Source organism: Protomyctophum parallelum (assembly GCF_964188405.1).
Source record: "Protomyctophum parallelum genome assembly, chromosome: 9".
Lineage (NCBI taxonomy): Eukaryota > Metazoa > Chordata > Actinopteri > Myctophiformes > Myctophidae > Protomyctophum > Protomyctophum parallelum.
Window position 1 is genome coordinate 20932072 of NC_139706.1, and position 23982 is coordinate 20956053.

Below are 23982 nucleotides of genomic sequence, written 5' to 3' on the forward strand. Positions count from 1 at the left end.
GCTTTTTGGTTTGCGTTCGTTTTATTTGGAGTTATAAGGCTATTAAAACAGAATTGTATACTTACTTGATTTACAAAGACATGAAAACTACATTTCATGATTACTGGTATGTGTACCGCCCCGGTAAGAACATCCAGTTAGCTGACCCCAAGGTGGGTTGATTTCACCCAACACGCAATAAGAGTACCTGGGAGAGCATGCAGTGATACCTGAAATGTATGTAATATCGCAGCCATTCTAGGTGTACTGTTATGTAAGTAAGTAGTAGGTAAGTGTCTACTGTCTAGAGTCTAGACTAAAATAAAGAGACGCCCAAATTCTCATGTGGCTTGAATTGTTACTTTGTCCACAAGAGGGCAGCATTGCATCACTTCAGATATGAACGTCAAATTACAAATGAGTTGTGTTGTGTAGACATTAGACTGCAGTTGTACAGTTGTTTGTGGTTAAATTTAGGATTATCTGGGGACCATTTTCCATGTTAATAATTCATATTTAGTATTTAATAGTGTTCCTATTTATCTGTATCACAAATTTCACAATAGAAATACATTTTTTAAGCCACAATGTCATTTGTTTCTTTTTGTTCCCACAAAAATCACTCAACATCATTAAAATATTAGTGTTTTGCCAATGATGCAATATCATCAGGTTGGGAGATAGACAAACAGGCAGACTGACAGACAGACGGATGGATGGATGGATAGATAGATTAGATAATCTGATATTATACTTCCTCTGAAACAAAATAGATGTACATCTTGATCATCCATTAGTGATTTTTATTGACTAAAACACTAATGAATTTAGCCACATAATGACCTCCAGTAGACTCCGGCAGTCAGACTCGTTAGCAACAGATTGATCAGTGTGTGAAATGTGGATGAAATTATGCAACCATTCATTCCCTCCTCTGAGTAGAGCTGGATGGAGTAGCTGTGAGATGGGCTCTCTCATTCTTCACAGCTTGACTGTGACAGCAACAACTTGTCAACATTGGCTTTGTCACGTCCACCACTCGTGGTTTGAGGCCGCCCACAGCTCTCACGCACACACGCATGAGCGCGCGCGCGCACTAACACACACACACACTCACACACTCACTCTGGGGACTGTTCATATTTGGAACCATGTCTGATTTCCCTCCTCTCTGCAACTCTGTGTTTATACAGGAGGATGCGGCCACATATAAGTTTATATATCTGGGGGAAATTTGACAAGAATGTATCTGTGCATGACACATACTTCCTGTGGGGGGCCAGTCCCAGGCATTGTTTGAACTTTTAATTGTCTTCTCCCTCCTCGGCTCCTCCATGGTCGAGCAGTGGGGTTCGCACAGCAGTGTCACAGCGACAACATTCTGAAGATGACACTTCTTTTGTGCAGGAACAGTGGTACGTTTCATGCCAGACCTTTTACCCCCCCCCCCCCCCTCCCTCAGACTGGAGGGTGAAGGGTCAAGTACCAAGGAGCCATTAACATGACTTGTGACCTCTGACCCGATGGCTATCATCCCATTTTGTTGGAGCCATCATCAGGAGGCACCGGCTTTAATCATCAGCACAGCACACAGGCGACACACAGGCTTTATTCAAGCATATCAGTGCCGGCTTGGGGTCACTGGTAATAATCTCCTATGTCAGTGTTTCGCAAACAATGGGCCGGGACCCACTCAGAAATGCTCAAGAATTCTTTTGAAAACATGACTACTTTTACGTAATAGTGAACATAGCCGATCACGTGTTTTTGTAAGTTTGTATAAGAGTCCCAGGGAGAAACCAAATGTATAGCTTTTGGGCCCTTTTGAGCTGAAAGGTTTAAGACCCGGTGTTCTGTGTCAGCTAAGAACCGTACCCTAAATCTCCTTTCCTCCTCACATCACTTCAGTATGTCTTTCTTCTCATCACCTTCTATCTGGTGTGAACTGTGGGGTTATCAGGGTGTTGCTGAGTTAACTATGGGGGCAACGACATGTTACGCCAGGTCAGCCGTGTGATGTCCAGTTATCAGGAACAGGAGCATTACTCAAGCAAACTGGATGAAACAGAGATATAGAGAGAGAAGAACAGAGAGAGTATCATAATCAGAATGGGGAAAGGGTGATGAACAATATAGAAAAGGTATGAATTTGCACTTGGTATGGATTTTAGGCCATACCTTGCTGACTGGCAAAACCCTTTTTTGTTTATTTTATTTTCTGCTGTAGGCTACTTTCGGCAACTTCATTTGATTGTATTTCATGAAGTTTTTATTAAGAAAGTTACAGTATTTGTATTTTTTGCACTATAAATATCTCTGATGGATATGAAAAATAGGATCCATCTTTTATAATGAAAGCAAGGACTGTATAATTTAGAAAACATGGAGATATCTATAACTTCAATAACCCAGCAGGGAGACCAATTAAATACCGTGCTGTATTTACCTTAAAAATGAGTGAGTAGCCCTTTAAATGACAATCACTGTACCAAAAATAGAAACATACCTTAAAAAATGATTTGGAGGCAGGATGAAATAAGGTTCGGAGAGAGCTTAAGGTTTAACAATTATTTTAGTAGGTATAAAGTCAATTTACATAGAGAATGTGCTACAGGTTTAGAATAATAGTATTTACAATCATAATTTAGAATAATCAATTGTTGATTCCAAATGAATCACCGAAGCTGAACTCCGGAACCGAACTGAACTGAACCCCTCTTCACAGTATTGTTCCAGGCTAAATACTGCAGATCACGTCAGATTTGTTGATATAAAGTTCATTGGCTGTAGATGTTTCATGTCCGCCATGTCAGATGACAAGACCAGTGTTGGCGCTCCCTCATTAGTCCAACGCCTAGATGATGAGGATGGCGTAGCGACGCAGAGTTCATCTTCCTTGGTTCAGTCATTGATGCCCATTGAGGCCCGGAGAGCGCCTAGGCGTTGCCAGGCAACCTGTAGATAACTTCTTTCCCTGTACCAAGTTACTAGGCCAAGGTCAAACTAGACTGATAACACAGCAGCTGCATATCAAATTAAAAATAGCGCCTACAGTATTGAAAGTTTTGTGGCTGAAGGCAGACCCCATGGAGACTGAATAAGGAGTCAACAAGATATGAAATGGGACAGATGAAAACATATTTTGACCATAAACATATGAATGACATGACATTATAGATGATAAGGAGAACAACAGGCAGTAGGTTAAGAGTAAAATGATGATCTGGAGCATAAGGTGACAATTATGAATCCGGCCTGGGTCAAAGTTCAGGAGAATATGAGACCTTGACCACTGGACATTAGTTTGTAAACAAATAAGACCCTTTTTATCTATCAATCTCTATATGAAAAATGCAATACAGAGTAACATAATAGCTGGAATGAGGAGGAAGGGAGTAGAAACGGTAACAGAGAGAGCCAGGGGTGAACCTCGCTGTTGGACTGTGGTTTGAGACATTTTTTCCCACAGTGCTTTGGGGCGGAATGGTTGGGTGGGGGGGTCAAAACGACAGGGTCGGCTCCCAGGAGGTATTAAAGTCTTCTTCGTTTACTCTGGTCTGCTTTTCCCGACATCCAACTTCCTCTTTTCACTTAACACAGTCCCCATTAACGTCCTGCCACGTAAACAGCCACGCTGGGACTGAGGCTGACGGGGTCAGCAAGCCACAATCACTCACAGGATCCTTTGTTGTTTGATGTCTCTGACAGAGCCAGTGTGGCCTTTGTGGTCTTTAGGTTAGTGCAAACCTGTGAACACCTCATAGTGTGAAACATGGTGAGATGTGTGAGTTGTTGTGGCTATATGGATGATGATGATGACCCTTGGCCTTTGCTCTTAGGGAGATGTCCAAGGAGCTGAATTATGAGAGAAATGCAAAAGACACAAATGTAGGTAGGGTCAGGTTCAAATGACAGCGATTCGAGAACCAAGGCTCTTCTATCTTTTTCACAGAGAGCTGAATCTGCCACATTAAGTTTTTCAAAATCTTTCAAAACTTTAGCCGCATAGTCAAGTTGCCGGCCGGCTGGACCATTTACTCTGTGTCATCATAAAACTGCTACTCTCTGAATTTCAAGTTTCAAAACAGCAGATCTACAAGCTCCCATCATGTGATCATGATGCAATGTGTTGTGTGTCTATTTCGAATAGCCAAATTGTAAAATAGGAGATAGGACTTAAGCATTTAAGTGACAATAGTGACAAGTCTTCATAAAGGACAAGGGATAGGATCAAACAGGATGTGTCCTCCTTACTCAAATTCAAATCAGCCTTAAATTCTCTAAACAAAACGGTCATACTCATAATCTAGTAATGCTAGTCACTGCATTCTTTCATTGTAGCAGTTGACAAGCCAAGCTAAATTGAGGTTATTTTAATGTGCGCATTGGGAAAAGGGTTGGCCGTTCTGGAACTGTAAACCACGAAGCTTCTGTGAATAGTCAGGTTGAAGTGGTCCCATGTGGACGTTAGGGTCCCAGTCCTGACCCTGTATCTCTCGCTCTCTTACTCTCTCTCACTCAGACACACACGCACGCACACGCACACGCACACACACACACACACACACACACACACACACACACACACACACACACACACACACACACACACACACACACACACACACTTAATTTTGTCAATGTAAACTCTCTGCCCTCCTTCCAGATGAGGGATTGGAATCTGTACCTTGGTTCATATTCCTGCATTTACAGTCCAGTAACTGCTAAAGAAATAAATAAATCTTCATCCACGTGAAAAATAATCTCATACGTACGTCAGAAATGGGAGGATAAAGAAATGAAACCAAATTTGGTCAAAGTGGAGATGGCAAAGCTTGGAAAGAATGCAACTTGAGGCTCAGGCTGAAGATAATGCAATGCTTACACACATACAAAGCACATACGGCCATGCCTCAGTTATTGCCCCTATATATGAATGAATGAATGCATAATCTTCATGATTTGGTTATCAATTTTCTCTTGACATTTTTGGCATCTTTGGCCAACTTAAAGTAAAGTGAATATTTTACAAGAAAACTTAACTCATAATCCATCATTTTGTTTGCCTAGGTCCAGACCATAGACATGTGTATTACCTTGATCTATATATAAGCTACAAGCTGGTAGCTCTATTTATGTATTATTTTGTTTACTACAAAGCTGGAGAGATTCGGAGACCACTGTTATGAGAGCAAACACTCTACTATATATCTGAATATAATTGGTAAATGGTGCATTTATCCAAGGTGCTTTACATAGATTGTGCATTACATTCACCCATTCACACGCACATTCATACACAGATGGCGGCAGAAACCATGCAAATGATCATGTGAAGGCCGATTTATACTTGATAGTGGCACACTGAAAATAGCAGATCTACAAGCTCACAACATGATGCACTGTGAATCTGCGATGCGTTGTGAGCTTGTAGATCTGCTACTGCTGATACACGAAATGGGAAAAAGGTGTATTGTGCCACATGGTATCCATTTGCTACATCAACCCATGCAACAAGAGTAATTCATGAAACATCATTTATTTGGTGCTTAGATTGGTCAGCACACTTCTTTCCTTTTTTGTTTTTACAAAAACACATTCCTGACATTGTTTTGTGATTTCCATCACCATTTCAAACAATTGTATAGTTTCAAACAATTGTATAGTCATTTAGTCACTCAGTCTTTCTTGGCTCTTCAGCAATGCCAACAATCCACTGGCATCTTCAGTTCAGAATGCCACTAACATTTTCTGAAAGGCTTTAAGATTACCTGAGGAAAATAGGTCTGGAAACAGTCTGGTCTCTATAACAATATCATTCAAAAACAAACCTTTAAGAAAAAAAAAAAAAAAAAAAGATTCAGATTCAGAGCATTGCCAATACAAACTTACACCGTGATACAGGGCATATGAGGATAAAAGCAGTAGTTAGTTGGGGTAGATGAAACACTTCACCTTTGGTTTGGATTCTCTGCCAATATACATCTATAGAGAATCGATCACTTGTCTTCAAGTGGATAGTGTGATAACCTAAAGACAAGTAATAGGGGACTATTTGAATAAAGGATATTCTAAAAAAAAATAGCACAACCTACAACTCAAAATCCCTTCTTCACTCATTCCAACATTTGTAAAAAACTGGTAAATAGAATAGAACATAATATCAAATATGGCACTTTCATTTTCTGAAGAAATGATTCTCCAACACGCCCACTGTATACTATTATGAGTAATGATGCAAATGATGTGCTGTAAACATTGATCAATGAACATTTAGCCCCAAACATATGGAAATGTAGACCTTCCCATGAGTTAACGGTCATTTTACATTGCCAAAAAAAACGTATTACAATTATTGTAAAACGCAACCATTTGTTTTAATGCCTTGGGTAGTGACTGTCATACGTCAGTAGTGGAATATTAGAATTAGCCCTTTCAACAGAACTGATAAACTTACGGACACATTATGGACCAACTATAACTGGCCAAATATTGACCACTTTCCCTAAAGACTAAATATATTTAATGTTTTGTTCCCGACATGCTTCCACATGAAAAGCTCTAAGCAGAGAAGATACAGAGAAGGTCAAGTGGTCACTATTAAAAGAAAGGAGAAAAAAAGGTCGTTAAGAAACAGCATTTACAAGAGGTTCCAGTCCCTTTGGGATTGCTTTTAGACAAATTCATGAAATGCACTGTTGTTACAATGTTACATAGCTGAATTGATTGTGTCGATTACTTGTCAAGGCATTGTGCTTTACAATGGACATGCAGGCATCTTCTATGTATAGGAACATTATTTAAAAAATCACACACGTGTGAACTGAGTGGTGCAATTCCCCCCCCCCCCCCTCTCTCACACTCTCTCTCATTAGAGTCACTACCCCTCTCACTGTTTCTGGCGCCCCCTACTGCTATTATTAAGTCACATACTCGTGCTCACACAGACACACACACAAACAGGCACGAGGACATTGCAAGCTGGTTGTAGGAGTGGTTGCACCACTCAAAAAGTGTCACGCTTAATTTATGCTTTGACAAAATAGTGTTGCTGTCGTTTGACAGTTCCGTACTTTGCACTGAAAGATGTCAATGTGAGCACTGAGTGACATGAAGCCTTATCGTTGCTCTTGGGCAGAAACCTCTTATCTCCATATTTGAACTTGCTTTTTGTCGTTTTCATAAATCAACTCCCTACTTGATCATATTACTGTGTCACACAAAAGCATCACAAGTACAGGACAAATGTCTACAAACCTTTGAGCTTTTCTGCTGCTTTTGAATTTGAATTCTGAACAGTAGGACATATGAGACGTATGAGGTTTCCACGCGACAGATACGTTACGTTTTGCTTGGCCCACTGATGGCAAAGTATCTTAAGACATACGGTGGCTGCAGTAAACATTTCAGCATCTGGGACAGGACTTATATGCTTCTTTAACTAAGTGACCAGGCATTTCTTTTTTTAAAGACAAAATGCACCCGTCTACTGTGAAGGGGGCTGATTGGATCAAGCACTCTTTGGCGTTGATCCAATCAGCCGACTGTGTGTGTGTGGACTGCATACATCCCTTGTCAACCAGAACCTTAAAGCGACATGAAACTGATTTTCCATTTTGTTTAGCAGTTTAGGTTAAAAACTATGGCAGGGTAAAACATGGCAGGCTGCATAAGACTGACCTTAGAGTGATGTAAGCTACACAACTACAGATAATAAAATTATTAATGGGTGTGTGAGATTATATCCATGGTCCATTATATGCCACTGGTCAAACATTGCATATTAATACACTTAAATCTTAACATACCCACTGTGTTGACCACAGTGTACTGTAACTTCTGTAAGGTCAATCTCATGCAGTCTTCCATGCTTTTACCCTGCTGTAGTGGTTTTTGGAAACTGGAAAGCAAACTACAAAACCAAGCAAGGATTTTATCCCCCTTTATTACATGGCTTGGTTGAATGCTTGATTCTGATTGGTCAATCGCTGAATTCAGTAGTGTGTTATTTCTTGATAACAGACCGCTCTGCTCTATAACAGACCGCTGCCTGTAATAAAACCCTCTGAGCTACCTGCTGGGCCCCGCTGAATTACTGCCGTTTCCAACATGACAGCCATGTAAACACACACACTGTGACACACAATGTAATTTACAGCTAAACATTGCTCTCAAAAATGTTTTTGAAAACATTTGAGCGAGAAATAGAAAAAGCAGTACCCGAAAATGGATTCTATTTGATCAACTCACTTCCTTGTTTTTTCCGACTGCTCAATCCCTGCAGCTGGGTAAACGCAGCCAGCGTCCACCCAGCTGCTTATGGAAAACCTTTTTTGTTGTGTTATTAATTTATGGTAGGTAGCTATGTAATAAGCGGGCTATAATATCTGGCTAGGTGGTCATTGTCGGGATGGTTGGTTAAACTCTGGTGGTTAAACTCCCTGTCTGTGAATTATCTCCCGACAATGACCACCTAGCCAGATATTATCCCTTACTTAACCGCTTAAGCCCTATAAAATGAATCATATGACAAATAGCAAAAATCATAAATCTACAAGCTCTCAACACGTCATGTCATGACTTGTAGATTTTCTATTTTTGACAACATAATGACATGCCCAAAAATAGGGAGGACGCCTGGGTGAAAAAGTGGTTAAAGCCAAACCGCATCAGAGACGCAACATTTCGGGTGAGATAAAAACGGGTAGCAAGGATGACACTAGAACTGCGGTATAGTCTTAGAACCGCAGTGATCCTTATACATTCAGGTTCATGAGCTTTGCGCCGGCCTTCTTGTCGGCTCAGAGGTACACGTCCATAGTGTTGAGGATCATGTGCCGGCAGAGGGGACAGTTCTGTTGGTAGAGGGGCTGCCTCAGCACTATGTTGGTGCAGTCTCGGCACAGACACAGGTGTCTGCATGGCAGCAGCACCACCGTCTTGGTGCAGTCCTGGCAGATCACGCACTTCTTCCTCTCCTCCTGCTCCTTCAGCAGGCTCAGCAGGCTGTCGGCGTTGGGGAGCGCAGCGCCGCCGCCGCCGTCTTTGCCCGACGACTTGGACAGCTTCTTTAAGGGCCTGTCCGTGCTGGAGCTGGGGAGGACGGCGTCCAACTGCTCCCGACGGCCACCGCCATGACCGTCCCCCGCCCTGCCGTCCGGGGGGTCCCTCCTGGGCCCGTCTCCTAGTGCTGTCACAATTACACAGTTGAGGGTTAATTGTCGCACAGATGATTGCGATTAACTATTTAATTGTGTTTTTGGCATTGAACATTGGAACACGGACAATACATTTCGATTGATAAATAAATACCTAAAATAAATGAAGAAATTACTTACATATTCCTTATTTTTATACTTACATAAATAAAAGGCAAACAAAATAGCTGAAATAGCTGATCTACAAGCTTACAATGTGTGATGTACAAGCTTAAAAACGCATCACTTTCGTAGATCAAGCTTGTAGATCAGCTATTACATTTTCAGCTTGTTTTTTTTATGTATGAACATTTTTCGCCATTATGATAAAGTCATTCTCAAATAATTACGATTAGACAATTCACAATCCTGTAACTATTGCAACGGGCCTACCTTCTCCTCCCGGGTGGCCGTCCCCGCCCACTCTGTCGTGGCCCTCCTCCTCCTCCTCCTCCTCCTCCCCCTGGCCGTGGAGCCAGGTCCTCATGGTCAGGCCCAGGCGGCTGCTCTGGTGGGACAGGCGCCGCCACAGGCCTCTCTCCAGCAGGTAGAGGCGACGGAGGAGCCTCTGGAGCTGCCGCACGGCGACGGGCAAGCGCCGCAGCGCGTCCCGCAGGTCCCGCCGCAGCGCCACTGACGCCCGGCGCAGGGCGGGCACCGAGTCGACGTAGTCCACCACGCGCTGCGCCGCCTGGCGGCTCGCCACCGGGTTCAGGTAGGCGGTGGCGGCGGCGGTGATGCCGGCGGCGAGCAGGAGACCGTAGGCGTTCAGGACGAAGACGCTGACGAAGATGTGCGTCAGCGAGGCCAGGAGGTCCAGCAGCAAGGTGCAGGGGGCGTACAGGACGCTGGTGGTGCCCACCACGCTGCTGTACAGGAAGGTCAGAAGGGTCAGCGCAAGTTCCAGGACCTTCTGGAGCGGGCTGGACACGGCCTGCCACACGCCGCTCAGCGCCGAGCACAGGTTCTGCGCGGCGATGAGCACGAAGTTGACCACCGTGTTGACAAGGTAGACGGCCAGGCTCACGGCGATGTCGCAGCCCTCTAGCACGGAGAGCAGCGCGCGGCACAGGTGCTCCTTCCCGCGGAGGAACAGGTGCGTGGACAGGTAGCCCGCCATCTTCAGGGTCTCCACCAGCCCTCCCAGAGCCAGAGTGCAGCTGCCCAGCACGGCCAGAGCGCCGTGGGCCAGGTTGGACGCGGCCGAGCCTGCCAGCATCAGGCCGACGAGGAGCAAGTTCCACAGCTCGAGCAGACAGTGGAGCGTCAACATGGGCAGGTTGTTGATGAACGTCATCAGCGCTATGACGGACCGTATCAACGTGTGGACAATGGCGAAATTTAGGTCCAACAGGAAGGAGACCAAGTCGACGCATTTCCCTATGGAGGAAATAACCAAGTTCACCAAACCCATGATGACTCGGACGTCGACTCTGATCGACAGCTCGTTACTTTACAGTCGTTTAAGCAAAGCCAAACTTACGGCGGGATGCCCGTGGCAACGTGCATGTCACGTTTCAATAACAAGCCAGGGGCAGATCAGAGTCACACAGATGCCAAGGTAAAGTTAATGAGCTCTGAAATATCATTATCATCATCATGCACAGTTATTATTCATTAATCCTCACACAAGCAGCAGCAGGTCAGTTTAAACTTAGCACCGTGCGGTTGAACGGTAACGTTACTCAACGGATGTTTACGTTCAAATGTAAGTCGTCCTGGCTGCAAACCGTTCCGCTTCGTTTCTTCACATCGTGGAGCTTAAAAGGTCCCATTCCCTCCATACCGCATCCATACACACACCGGTACACTATTCCATGCTAGTGTGTTTGTGATGATGGTCAAACGTGGCGTTAAAATGACGAAACGCTTGGAGATGTTAGCTGTTGTTGTGTGGTGGACGCCATGCTTGTTGTTCCGATTCGGTTTGATTTGATTGGAGTCAGCTGACCTGTGTGCGCTTCCCGAGGATCACAACTGCGCGCATGGTTGCGCAACATTAGTCAGTGGATTCGTGAAATGCGTCTGCGTGCCTTTCCCGCAACATCATCACCGATTCATGCGGTGATTGAATCAATTCTATTCATAAAAATAATTTATACAAAGCCTAGCCTGGTGGGCGAGGTTATACAAAGCCTAATTCACATATTTCTCTTCCTTTCATCTACAATTGAGCTATGTGTTCTTTCTTTCTTTCTTTCTTTCTTTCTTTCTTTCTTTCTTTCTTTCTTTCTTTCTTTCTTTCTTTCTTTCTTTCTTTCTTTCTTTCTTTCTTTCTTTCTTTCTCAATAATGATATGAATTGCAGGGGGGGGAGATTTAATTAATATATATATATATAATATTAATTATTTTTTTTGTAACACAAATCTACTCTTCTGGAGGTCCCTGGCACAAAACATTTTCTGATGGGGCTCCACAGCCAAATGCATATCATTTTGGGGGTCTTTGACATGAAGAAGTTTGAGAACTATAGGCCTGTGTTAATTGGGGGGTCCTGACTGAGAACCACAGCTGTTGTGAGAATTAGCTTATTATTTTTCTTTCTTTTTTCCCCTTTCCCCCCCAAAATGAAATATTTCAACCTTCATAGAAGCAGTGTACGATTTCGATTTGACTTTTTTAATAGCTACTTTGTTACTATTAAAGGACCACTTCACCACTTTTCAACCTATCATCATAATAGGTCCTCACTATGGGCAGTTCAGAAACCCGTCCACCAGTGACATCATTGATGGGAAATCCAAGCTAATAGAAACTGCAGGCTTTCTAGTCCTGAAAATGGAAGCCATCGTTCTTCTTGTTTAAAAAGAATCTGCCTAACGATGATGCCACTGGTGGACAGGTTTCTGAACTGCCCACAGCCCTCCTATGAGACACAGACTGAGTAGAAAAGAATTGTGACATTTTATCATGAATATTAGTGAGGACCATGTATATGAAGATAGGTTGAAAATTGGTGAAGTGTTTTTTTTAAATGAGTATGGGGTCACGTAATTTCATGTAAAATCATTTTTGATTTATGCAACCTGTTTTTAAAGCACTAATGATTTGGTGGGAGTGTAACGGACCCCGGAATGAAATGGACGAAAGGCTTTTATTTTGAAAGGCTATGTGGGCAAACAGGAAGCTTGCTCACTCACCAGAGTCATACTGACTGACAAAGACAGGCAGCCCAGAATCAGTTGGAGAGAAAATGTTTGTTCCTCATGTGCTCCAAACCATGATCATTGAAAGCTAAGCCTAACCTCACCAACAGGATGAAATGGAACACCAAAAGGATCAAGTGAGTGCAGACAAATGAAATAACAAATGAAATGGAAATGGAACTGCCAGATTTTAATTATTGACTTATTGGTTTTAGTGACTTTCCTGGAGAATGACATGGTCGAGTGACATCATGATATTGGGACACCTGGTAACAAGTTAGCACCTAGCTGGTGAGGGAACAAGGTGTCAATGTTTATGGTTATTGGTTTGTTTGTGTCATATTGTTGTGGGATTTTGTTTAGTTGGTATTTTGCTCATGTGGTATTATGGTTTGATATGTACCTTTTATTGGTTTGTTTATATGGTATTATGGTTTGATATTAGTGATTTCACTCAGTGATTTCACTCAAAAACCTTAGGTTTCGTTTTTGACTCTATCCTGATTGGACGAAAGGCTGGGTCCCACAGCCAAAAACGAAACCTAAGGTTTTTGAGTGAAATCACTGAATATACCTTTAATAATAATAATAATAAAACTTTATTTGTATAGCACCTTTCATGACATCAAATGCAGCTCAAAGTGCTTTACAGAACAATGGAGAATAAAAGAAAAGCAAGGCAACGACATTAAAAAACAAGCAGTAATGCAATACAGTGAGGACATGAATAACAAAAAAATATAAGATCACTTAAAAGCAATGTTGTAGAAGTGGGTCTTGAGCTGAGCTTTAAAAATGTCTACAGAGGCTGCCTGACGAAGGTACAGTGGGAGCTTGTTCCATGCCGACGGCCCGTAGAAGCAAAAAGCTGCTTCCCCGTATTTTTTTGTTGCCATTTTTTTAGGCAAAGCGAGCAGGCCAGCAGTGGAAGACCTTAGCGGGCGGTTTGGGACATATTTAGGCAGGCAGTCATGTAGGTAGGAAGGTGCGAGACCATTGAGAGCTTTATAGACAAGTAAAATAATTTTAAAATCAATCCTAAAAACAACCGGAAGCCAGTGCAGTGATGCCAAAACTGGAGTAATATGTTCTCTCATCTTAGTTCTAGTTAAAACTCTGGCTGCTGCCAGATTGGTTATTGGTTATTTGTTAAACGTATTTGTTTATATGAATGCCTCATATTATTGGATGTGTCTGCCTGTGTTGATTATATGTTTGTGTCTTGTTTTTAGTTTTCACGTTGATCTATTAAAGAAACTTCACGTCATCAGTCGGCCTTCAACCTCTTTATCCAGCCTGGTTAGCTACACGCAAGCATAAAGTGAATGGCAAATCGAGTGGCAAAGTGAGTTTACATGGTTTAACGTCGTTTAATGCAATCATATTGGACTTTTCTGTTTGGATGTATGGGCTGCCGAGGCCAGAAAGGGAACCACTGCTCTAAGCTGCCTCCCCCAGCCAGCCGGGGCGCCTGATGGAGGGGAAAGGAACTGGTTAGAATAACGTGTTCCTTCCACACACACTATACGTCCAACCGGGGAATTAAACTGCACCTGTCAGGTGATAAGAAGCGGCTTGGACTCCTCGTAGCAACACATGCAAAGGAAGCATGAGGTCAGTCCATTGCTCTCCCCAGGACAGGTTGGCAGAGGAAGTGTACCACCCATGGGGGGGGGGGGGGAAGAGAGAGAGAGAGGGAGAGAGAGAGAGAGAGAGAGAGAGAGAGAGAGAGAGAGAGAGAGAGAGAGAGAGAGAGAGAGAGAGAGAGAGAGAGAGAGAGAGAGAGAGAGAGAGAGAGAGAGAGAGAGAGAGAGAGAGAGAGAGAGAGAGAGAATTTCCGTATTCTGCCTAATCGTGCAATCATCCTTTCCAATAACTGTAGTATAACCCTTTCCATTAGAATGAACACTATTTAATGTGTTGAACCATCTTGCAGGTTCCCATTACCTCATGTACTTGAATAACAATGAAAACACTGGACAAACACTTAAAACAGAACAATAACTCTGACACCGAGTTTCCTTCCTCGGCTTCGAGTCTCATCCTCCACAGCTGAGAGCCTATTGGTAGCCTAGTAGTATTTGTATTTTTTTTATACAAACTGCGATGTGTTGTAAGCTTGTAGCCTATTTTTGATTATTAGTATAAGATTAGAGAGTATTTTAAGTGACATAAATAAATAAAATGCATGTTCAATCTTCCCGAAAAGGAAACCTTGGATATAAAAAAATAAAGCTGTTAAATGAAAACCCAATCCCCAAACTGGTTGGCTGTATGGCTACCAAAACATTATTATTTGGTCTAACACAAATTCCTTTTGTTTTGAGATTTTATTTTGCTTTAATCCATGTTTGTGTTAGGCTCATAGACTGTAAAAAATATGGACAAAGCGTTCCCCGGGTCTAACATGAACGTAAAATGAAGCCTGTAATAATATGCTAATTCCTGATGTAAGTCGCCATCTTTCTAGATCCGTTTGGTACCAGCTGGCCATTGGCTGGCTCCGTTTTGTACCAGCTGGTCATTGGCTGCCCAGACAACGAGGCGGGACTTCCCCCCTTCTTCTCCGTTGGTTTTTATTTTGACTCGAGTGGGAGGAGAAGACTCTTGAGTGGGAGGGGAATCCCGATCATAGACGGTAACGGTAGCCACGCCCCTCAGAACATACGCGACTTTATGGTCATTTTTTTAATTAATGGGACCATAATTTTCCAAAAAGAATATTATGACATTAGAAATGAGACTTTAAACTAGTGACTGGAAGAAGAAAGTATTCATGACCATGTTTATTAAGGTAATACAGTATAGGTGAAGTTGGGCCAAAATACATGGGCCTCTATGGAGCTATGGGGCTTTTTGGGTCCAGTCCAGCGCCACAACAGGCCATTATATGAACTACCGATTTCAAATGAGGCTTCACGAAATATCTGGCTGACTGCCCCCCTGGTTAGGCTACTGTGAGTAGGCTACTATAAATATTCACTCAAGTAAAATGTTTTACTTGTAACTAACATTGTTTTAGTGCTAAGTTTAATGTCCTATCAGGGACTTGTATCTCCCACATGATATGAGAGACATTAACATCCAAGAGGGAATCGCCATTGGCCAGTACAGGGGAAATATTGGGCTTATAAGCTTCAGGCAATACTACTTGTTGTCAACCAGTAGGTGTCCTTCCTGACACCATGCAGGGTCATAAATGTCTCAATGGAAGTGTAGTAGCCTGGAAACCAGACACAGCGGAAAAGATCCCCAGGGAGATTGATCTGGCACTCCTCAGTTTGAATTACATTTCGCTCACCCCAGAGTTTTGGGTGACCAATTGGGTGAGCCCACTATTCAAAGTGAGACATGTTTTGCTGTGATTTTGGAATCTGTTTGTAACCGCCCCTTGGAAATAAATCTCCCATGCCAGGCTAGAAGTGTAGGGCAATGACCACCTCCAACCACTGCAGATGTGCTAGTTGTATTGTATCTACCATTGGCCTATACACATTGTTTAAAAAAACATTGAATCATTAAAATAAGTTCCGGATTCCAGCTCAAATTAAAACAAATCTGAGTGCTACTTCCGCCACTGCCAAAAAGGAACTATATGCCTGATATGAATCATGGCGGGAAATCCTATTCCAAGTTGTTGGATGTTTTAAAAACAACATTTGTTGAAGCGTTTAATGACACACCAGGGATGGATTGGAGCAGTGGAAGAAGAATGTACAAAGGGTGTTGTGTGTTGCTTTTGTCGGTAAACTTCTCGGCCTGTTCCTTTTATGGTAGCATCTAGCATTCTAGCCAGGCTCCCCTGTGCTCCAGCGGAAAGTCTGTATAGTCAACTTCCTCTGTTTGTTTTCTGGGCAGACAAATCCTTCCTCTTCATTGTTGAGATGCCGTGAGGCGTGAGTCCTGAATGACCCAGCCTCAACATACATGAATTCATCATGTTTCCTTCATGTACCCCCTCGCTGATGTCCCTGGCCAGAAACAGCCAGAGCACAGAGGTTGTGTTGCTTGCTGACAAAAAAACGCGTTACTAATTTCTTGGCAGCAAGCGAAGCAACACTGTAGACTAGAGGTAGGCCTACATCATGCAGAAAAAAGCCATGCATTCCGTAAACGTCCGGTTGTCCCTTTTAATGGGACAAACCAATAGAAGTCTATGTAGAAGAGCCTGGCCCCATGAAGCGAACGGAGTTGTTGTAACTCTGTCTGGTATACCTATCTGCTGATGCCTGATGAAGCATGTCGTGGTTTCCGACACTATTATTGGTACGACAGTCATTAGACCGACAACCTACCTCAAACCCTAACCCCCTACTAATGGTAGGCCTACAGTGGTCTAGTTACCTGCCCTGTAGTTCGAAAGGTCCTTGGTTCAAATCCACTCGTTGACAATGCTGTCAAATATGGAGTTAACTAATGTCTTAATAATTAATTAAAGAGTTAAATTAATGCAGAGCATTTAGTTGTAGGCTACATAATATGACCATTATCAAGTGCCTGAGTGTTCTCCAGGCGTGTGCAACTCCCTCCTCACTGGCCTTGAGTTGCGGCATGAATGTTGCAGCACACCTGGTCTTCAACCTCCCCAAATTCTCACGTCTCCCTCCTTTTGCGTTCCCTTCTTCCCTTCGCTGGCTCCCAGCGGCTAGTACAAAACACTGGCGCCGATGGCCTGCGAGGAAATCAAGGGCATGGCACCCCTGTACCTTCAGGACATGATTCAACCCCACACCCCTTGCCGCTTTCTTAGATCTGCTAACTAACACAGGAAGTCTGTTCAAACCTTCCCTAAAACACCCTGGCCAATGTTCCACATGTCCTAGACGCTTGTCTCTCCTGGTTCCCAAGGTGTGGACTGTGGAATGATGTCCAGTCCCCCCCCCCCCCCCCCCCCCCACGGCAGTCTGAAATTGTTGTCTTTGATGTTCTCTACTTATGTGATAATGTATTTATTCACCTTGTTGTTGTCATTTACTCGCAATATGAGAATCAGCTAAATGGCTACATTTTAAATTGCAGAGTAGGTGCCGGGTGGAATTAATTTATCATAATATCTTAATTATTAAGAAAGAAATATATTTTCATTAACATACATAGGCCTACTGTATATTATACTCGTCTAAAGTGAAATATGCAGCTACTGTAGAAGTTGTCTTCATGACTTGACAGTCAGCACCACCCACCAACCCCCTGCAACAGCAACAAACAACAGTTCCCAAGTCACCGTTATTTGTCAGTGATGACAGGTTCTATACAAGCCACCAATACAAACTCTCTCTTCAGAGCTGCTCAGTTAAAACAAACAAATGGAGACTTGGGAAGTGGGAGCAATTTGAGCAGGATGGACGTGAGAGGGTAAAACAAGAAAAGCCCTGGCCTTGACGCATTTCCTACACTAAGGAGCCACTAAGGACTCGTTTGCAGCACATTTCCCATATAGAGAAATTAAGTAATCTGACCTAAACACACATTCCTTCCTATACTCTTCCATCCATCCATGAGTGCATGATAGTGATTCTGGATGGGAGGGCTGGTCACCTAGACAGCATCACCTGGCTGTGCATGTGTTCATGTACATTTGAACTGTTGATTAGTTTGATCTTGAACTATACAAAGGTGTAATTTAACCTTGTTGAATATGAATTTCACAATAATGCTGTAATGTTTTTGGCACCTTTTATGGGATCAATGTAGAAGTTCAGATAGAACCATTAACTGAAAAACGGGGGGGCGTATGAGCGTTAGTCCGACTACGTGGCTGATTAAGACTCACCCGTGGCTTCCACATGCGGTTAGGGTTAGGGGTTAGGGTTAGTAATAAGAATAATATCTGGGATTTATATAGAGCTTTTCATGACACTCAAAGACGCTTTACATGTGTGGGGGCCAGGGGTTGGGGAACAAAAAATATATATACAAATAGTATGCCAGAATTTTGGGTAGTCGTGCATTCGTGCAATTGGGTATTTATGGGTGTTGGATTATTGGGACGTCAGACTAAAGGCTCATACATAGTCTGGATTTTCGGTGGTTAGGTGACCACCGAACTACAACATGACGTCACGAGCCGCGGTGAAGAGCAAACCACCGCCACCCCTCCAGGCTGGAGGGGTGGCGGTGGTTTGCTCTTCACCGCGGCTGGAGGCTCCAGCCCTTCTCTCTGTTTTTACTCACCACCGCTCAACTTTATTTCAGCTCCGGTGGTCAGCTCACCACCGGAGCGGTGGTCACCTCACCACAGAAAATCCAGACTATGAATAGGCCTTTACGCTACGCGAAGCAAACCTTTCATATCAGAATGATATGTATTTGGCAAAAATCTAGGCGGGAGGAGATGAGGACATGGATGAAGAAGGCTTTGACAGCATTAATTTGTTTAAGGGTCGAGTCTAGAGGGCTGTGCCTGTGAAGGCCCACCATCATCCCTTTCTGCTCCGTCCTGCTCTTCCTGCTCCTCCGTCTCACTCGTCTCTCCCCTCTCTCTCCCTCCCACTTTCATCACCATCTTGAATACTTTATCATATGTAGGAGGGACTTACCTCCCTCTCATGCCTCTATTTCTTCCCCTGTATTCTCTAAACTCCCCCACTGTCTCAAACGCTTACAGCTTTCTCTTAACATTGCCGCTGTTTTGACCTCCCCTCTGACCCGAGCTGTTGGTGGCAGTATAGCCACACTGCCACCCCCACAGGCCATGGTGGTTCACTCATTATTTTTGAATCAATTCTCCACAGAAAGAAGGTTGTGTGTTTTGAACCTGACTATGAGGCCTGGAGCTTACATGTTCTTCAGAATCAGAAGGTGTTTGAGAACCTGTAGAGCCATGATTAACTCATTACGCACGTATAAACCCCATATGGTTAAGCGGAGTCCCTCAGGGCTCTATTCTATGCTAGTGTCTTTTCAGTTTTCTGTTATTGTGGGGAACACTTTTGCTGAAAATATCAGATCACAATCACAACTGAGCGTGTCAATATTGGCTATTTTCAGCGAAACGTTCCCCACAATGTGGATGCTGGGGTTAAAGTTATTTAAAGCTTCCATCATCAGCCAGATGTGAGAGGAAGATATGTCTGCTTTAACAGTAGACATATAGCAGGAGGATTGTAGATTACTTTCTAAATGAGATATCCAGAGAGAAAAATACATTGGCTACGATAACCTTTGGTATGAAAATAGCATGTTGCCTTTGCCAGTTATTTGTAGCACATACATTTCTCTCCACGCACTCACTCACTCATTCACGCACTCACTCACTGGTTGGGGTTCATGGCACTAGAAGCACAACTGGCCTTCGGACGTTCTGCACCACAGGGGGGAAAGGGGGGGGGGGGGCATTAACCTGTGGCCTGTAGAATGATATCACCATAGGTGGGCGTCGCTGGTTGATGACATTGCGTAGAGTGGGCCTAATGGGCAAAAGAGGTGGCTGAAATGTTCCTGAATAATATGTTAAGACATTGAGGGAGGGATAATAATAAAGCCTAGACCATGACAGAGAAGTGATAAAGTCTGTGGCAAGTGTGTGTGTGTGTGTGTGTGTGTGTGTGTGTGTGTGTGTGTGTGTGTGTGTGTGTGTGTGTGTGTGTGTGTGTGTGTGTGTGTGTGTGTGTGTGTGTGTGTGTGTGTGTGTGTGTGTGTGTGTGTGTGTGTGTGTGTGTGTGTGTGTGTGTGTGTGTGTGTGTGTGTGTGTGTGTGTGTGTGTGTGTGTGTGTGTGTGACCCTATATGGGGTCTTGGCTCCAAAGGAGTAATATATGTTGTGGCTGTCAAGGATCACAAACCAATTCAGGCAAAAAGGTGTACATTTATTGAAAAGAAAGCTTCACAATATTCACATCAACAGGGCAAGCATGTATATATATATAGCTTCAGGGTGGCCAATGCTAAAAATAACAAACAAAACACCCCCAACCCTACCTAGAAAAGAAACAATCCTAAACTACACCAAAAAGAAAATTACAATCTAGGCTCCCTGACTAAACAGGGAACTGGGTTCAGCAGCACAGGTGACGGATGGCAAGACTGACGAGGAGCTTCTCCCAGCCTTTTATACTGGTGGCTGGCTGATTGAAACATGAGGCCCAGGTGTCTCCAGACACTAAGCCACTCCTCCAATCCACCCTCCAGTCATCATGCAGCACTGAAAAACACTGACAGTGGATTAAACACAACCACAACAACACTAAGGCCACATAGGGCCGTAACAGTGTGTGAGAGACAGACAGACCCCGTAGGCACACTGGACGCGTGAGAAGAAGCTGAAGCCCTTCTTCGTGGGGTTTTTAGACAGCTGGTGGATGGAAAAGAAGCTCCACCTCCGCGCCCGACTGACGCGACGGACAGCTTCATGGACGCGCTCTCCTCCGCGTCCGTCGGGCGTGGAGGTGGAGCTTCTTCTCCATCCACCAGCTGTCTAAAAACCCCACGAAGTAGAAGGGCTTCAGCTTCTTCTGACGCTCCTGACGCGTCCAGTGTGCCTACGGGGACACAGACAGACAGACAGACAGAATGGCAGGGGGTCAACAACCTTTTTGACATGAACTGTCATGTTTTCATGTTCTTGATAGCCACATTAAAATTAAACATTTCCAACTTTGATTGTCCATATACTGTACATGACAACACATGTATGTAAAGTTCAGATGTGAAGTCTTAACCGAGGCCATCTGGAGAGTCCATAAACCCCCTGTGTTCCTCTCCGGGTTTTACAGGGGCCACGTCGAATGTCTGACCCCACAGGTCTCACATCCTACCCCCACGTATTGACCCTCTCCACAGTTTACGGGTTGACCCGTAAGGGTCCGTTCTGGTGACATTTGTGCATTCTTTGAGACACAAATGGATAAACTAACAACTGAGGATTTGACTGTGTGTCGCTTGAAAGGTCTTTAAATAAATAAAGCACGAAATGCCTATGAGACAAATGCATTGCGATTCATTTCCTGGGCCACTCGTTCTGAAAGGGGGAGGGACTGCGACGCTCTAAAGGGACGGAGGAGAGAGTAGAGAGGCCGCAACACTACACGCCATCATCAGAAGGGCCCAGGGTAAAACCTGGGCTGTCTGTAAGTACCTGCTCTGTAGTGTTGCCAACGTAGGACCTACAGTATCTGTGGAACTATCACTATAGTAAATTATTGTGAAACCGATGAACTGGTTGCTGCCCTCGTGTGTTACAGTGTCGACAGAATGAAGTAGAAGCCTGATGGTCTCACCCACTAATTCCCCCTGCACTTGTATGTTATTGGTAAATGTATGTATATTTTTAGTGCTTTGTTGTTTTTAGCTGGTGCCACATGCACGCACGCACACGTGTGCACACAGTGTCACACACACACACACACAAACACAGTCACACACACAAGCACACGCACACGCACAAGTTTAATGATAGGCGATGGTATAGGGAAAGCTTTCACCTGGTTTGCTCTATCTCTCTCTGGATTGACTCAAATAATTCTGCCTGATTTATATTCGGTTGCGTGCAAAAATAGCTGATCTACAAGCTCACGAGGTGTTGCAGCGCAACACCATCAGCTATCTGTGGTGCGGTGGTGCTACCCCACAGAACTGAGATGCCATTGATGGTGACAGTGGTGAGGCAAGATAAGGATCAGTTGACTGTGGGTATGTGGCTTGTTGCCGGCCATGCCTCTAGTCCTGTACATTGCTGAATCATCGCCTGATGTCAATGCAAATAAAGTTGGTGTAGGGGTTAGATAAGCGCTTATCCCCTACACCAACTATTTGTATTAAAAAAAAAAAATCACATCAGGATGTAATGAACTTTAGACTCAGCAATAACCCACATCTTCCAGACTCTCTCCCCATTCAGATTTGGTAGTATGAATGAATGTAGAATTATGTGCAGGATTAATTTGTATATAGATGTGAGCTGACTTAATGTAACTGACAAAAGGTTTTATCATCATATATCATCTCATTATGGCCAATCACAATTTCACAAAAAGCCCAAATCAGCCAATCCTCTTATTATCATATTTACAACAGCCACGGGCGTATAGCTTAAGAGGTCCAAGTATTATCTCTTGAGTATTGCACAATGTCTGACATCTCTATACCAGCCACATATATACCAGTAAGACGCCCTGAGGGCAAGAAGCGACCTTGCGAGGTCTCATGCACGCATCCACCTAGGTGACGGCAGACTGCTGGGCGAGCACTGGCACTTTGGGATGGGGGTCAGATCAAGATATGTAATGAATTTTGTACTAGCCATATATATGGAGTGTGTCTTGAGTGTACAGGATTTGATGAGGTCAGATCAACATATGGAATGTCAAAACAGGTCGGCTCCATATATGGAGATCTAAGGGTGGCAGCGGGGGCAGTGTATTGACTCTTGAGTGTACAGGGTTTGATGAGGTCTGGCCATGTATGGAGTGTGTCTTGAGTGTACAGGGTTTGATAAGGTCAGATCAACATATGGAATGTCAGAACAGGTCAGCTCCATAAATGTAGATCCAAGGGTGGCAGCGGGGGCAGTGTCTTGAGTGTACAGGGTTTGATGAGGGCCCAGGTAGGGCCTGGCCTTAATTTTCGGGCTGTTCGAGAACTCTACTAATAACTTTGGGGTAGGCCCGTCTAGAGTTTGAATAGACAGGTATCAGCCAAAAGGGAGACATCGAAGAGGAAGGATGGATGGGGAGGGATCAACTTATGGAATATCAGAACAGGTCAGCTCCATATTTGGAGATCTAAGCGAGGTTTGAGGTCAGTTGCTGGTCCATATATGCAGATCTAGGTGTGATCCAGACTTCTCCATGTATGGCTATCCAGGGTTTGATGAGGTCAGTGTTGTGATCTTCATAATATGGAGGTGATGTGTCACGAGACGTGACCATATATGGACTGACTGACAGGAAATGCAGGTTTTCATAGTAAACAGCAACAACCGGTGTCCCCCGTGTCACAATCGTTATGCGATGCTCAACCAATGGCACATCTCCCACCCAATCACGCCGGCCAATCACAATTTGCATCCTAACTTTTCTGTCTTAACTTTTGTCTTCAATGTTTGTGTTTACACAAACCCGGAAAGCTGAGCATAGCCCCTCAAAAAACAAAACAACATCGGCATGGGCCGTGGCTCAGCGGTCCAGGCACCTTGGCTGGTAATCCAGTCTGGCAGTGTGCCGCGGGTTCGACTCACGATCCCGACAGCCTTCATTGTATGTCACCCCCCCCCCCCACCCCATCTCTCTCCCCATTTCCTGTCAGCCTACTGTCTGTCCCTCCATAAAAAATATAAAAATAAAGGCGAAAGCCAAAAAAATACATTAAAAAAAAAACTCCTCCCCCCCCCACATATGCCAGTGTGCCGGCTGTGATCACCCATTCAAGCTCCCCTGTGCCAATGTTGGCACCCGTGCCTAAGGTTGCCTAAGGTTCCCTGTTGTATGGAATGCACTCCCCCTCTGCTATATGAGACGTGCTGTGGCTACTGTACAGACAGACAGACATGGCCGATGAACTTTGCTTCCAGGCTGTCCGAGGGTGTTCAGAGGTCAGGTCTCACTGTGGAAGTCCCCCAGCCCGGGGGTGACGTCACGTGAGTTCTGTGAAAGTCGCCTTCCCAGGACCTGCGCTGGCAGCTGGCTGCAGCACAGGGTCTCCCTCAGTGTTTCAGGGGTTC

At 44.1% G+C, this 23982-nt stretch overlaps 1 protein-coding gene across 1 annotated transcript; it reads right to left on the reverse strand.

Annotated features, from left to right (window-relative positions):
* Nucleotides 1–6993: 6993 nt before the first annotated feature.
* rnf26 (ring finger protein 26) lies at nt 6994–11051 on the reverse strand. The gene is made up of 2 exons (XM_083772570.1): nt 9570–11051; nt 6994–9169 (listed from the first exon to the last, which is right to left on the reverse strand). The coding sequence occupies exons 1-2, from the start codon at nt 10588–10590 to the stop codon at nt 8781–8783; spliced, it is 1410 nt and encodes a 469-aa protein (XP_083628696.1). The 5' UTR covers nt 10591–11051; the 3' UTR covers nt 6994–8780.
* Nucleotides 11052–23982: the final 12931 nt, after the last annotated feature.

Bases quoted from the DNA above. Each gene is read 5' to 3' on its own strand.
- rnf26 (XM_083772570.1), bottom strand. From the start codon at position 10,590: ATGGGTTTGGTGAACTTGGTTATTTCCTCCATAGGGAAATGCGTCGAC. The intron at 9,170-9,569 runs GTAGGCCCGTTG...TAATTGTGACAG, and splicing joins CGGCCACCCGGGAGGAGAAG to CACTAGGAGACGGGCCCAGG.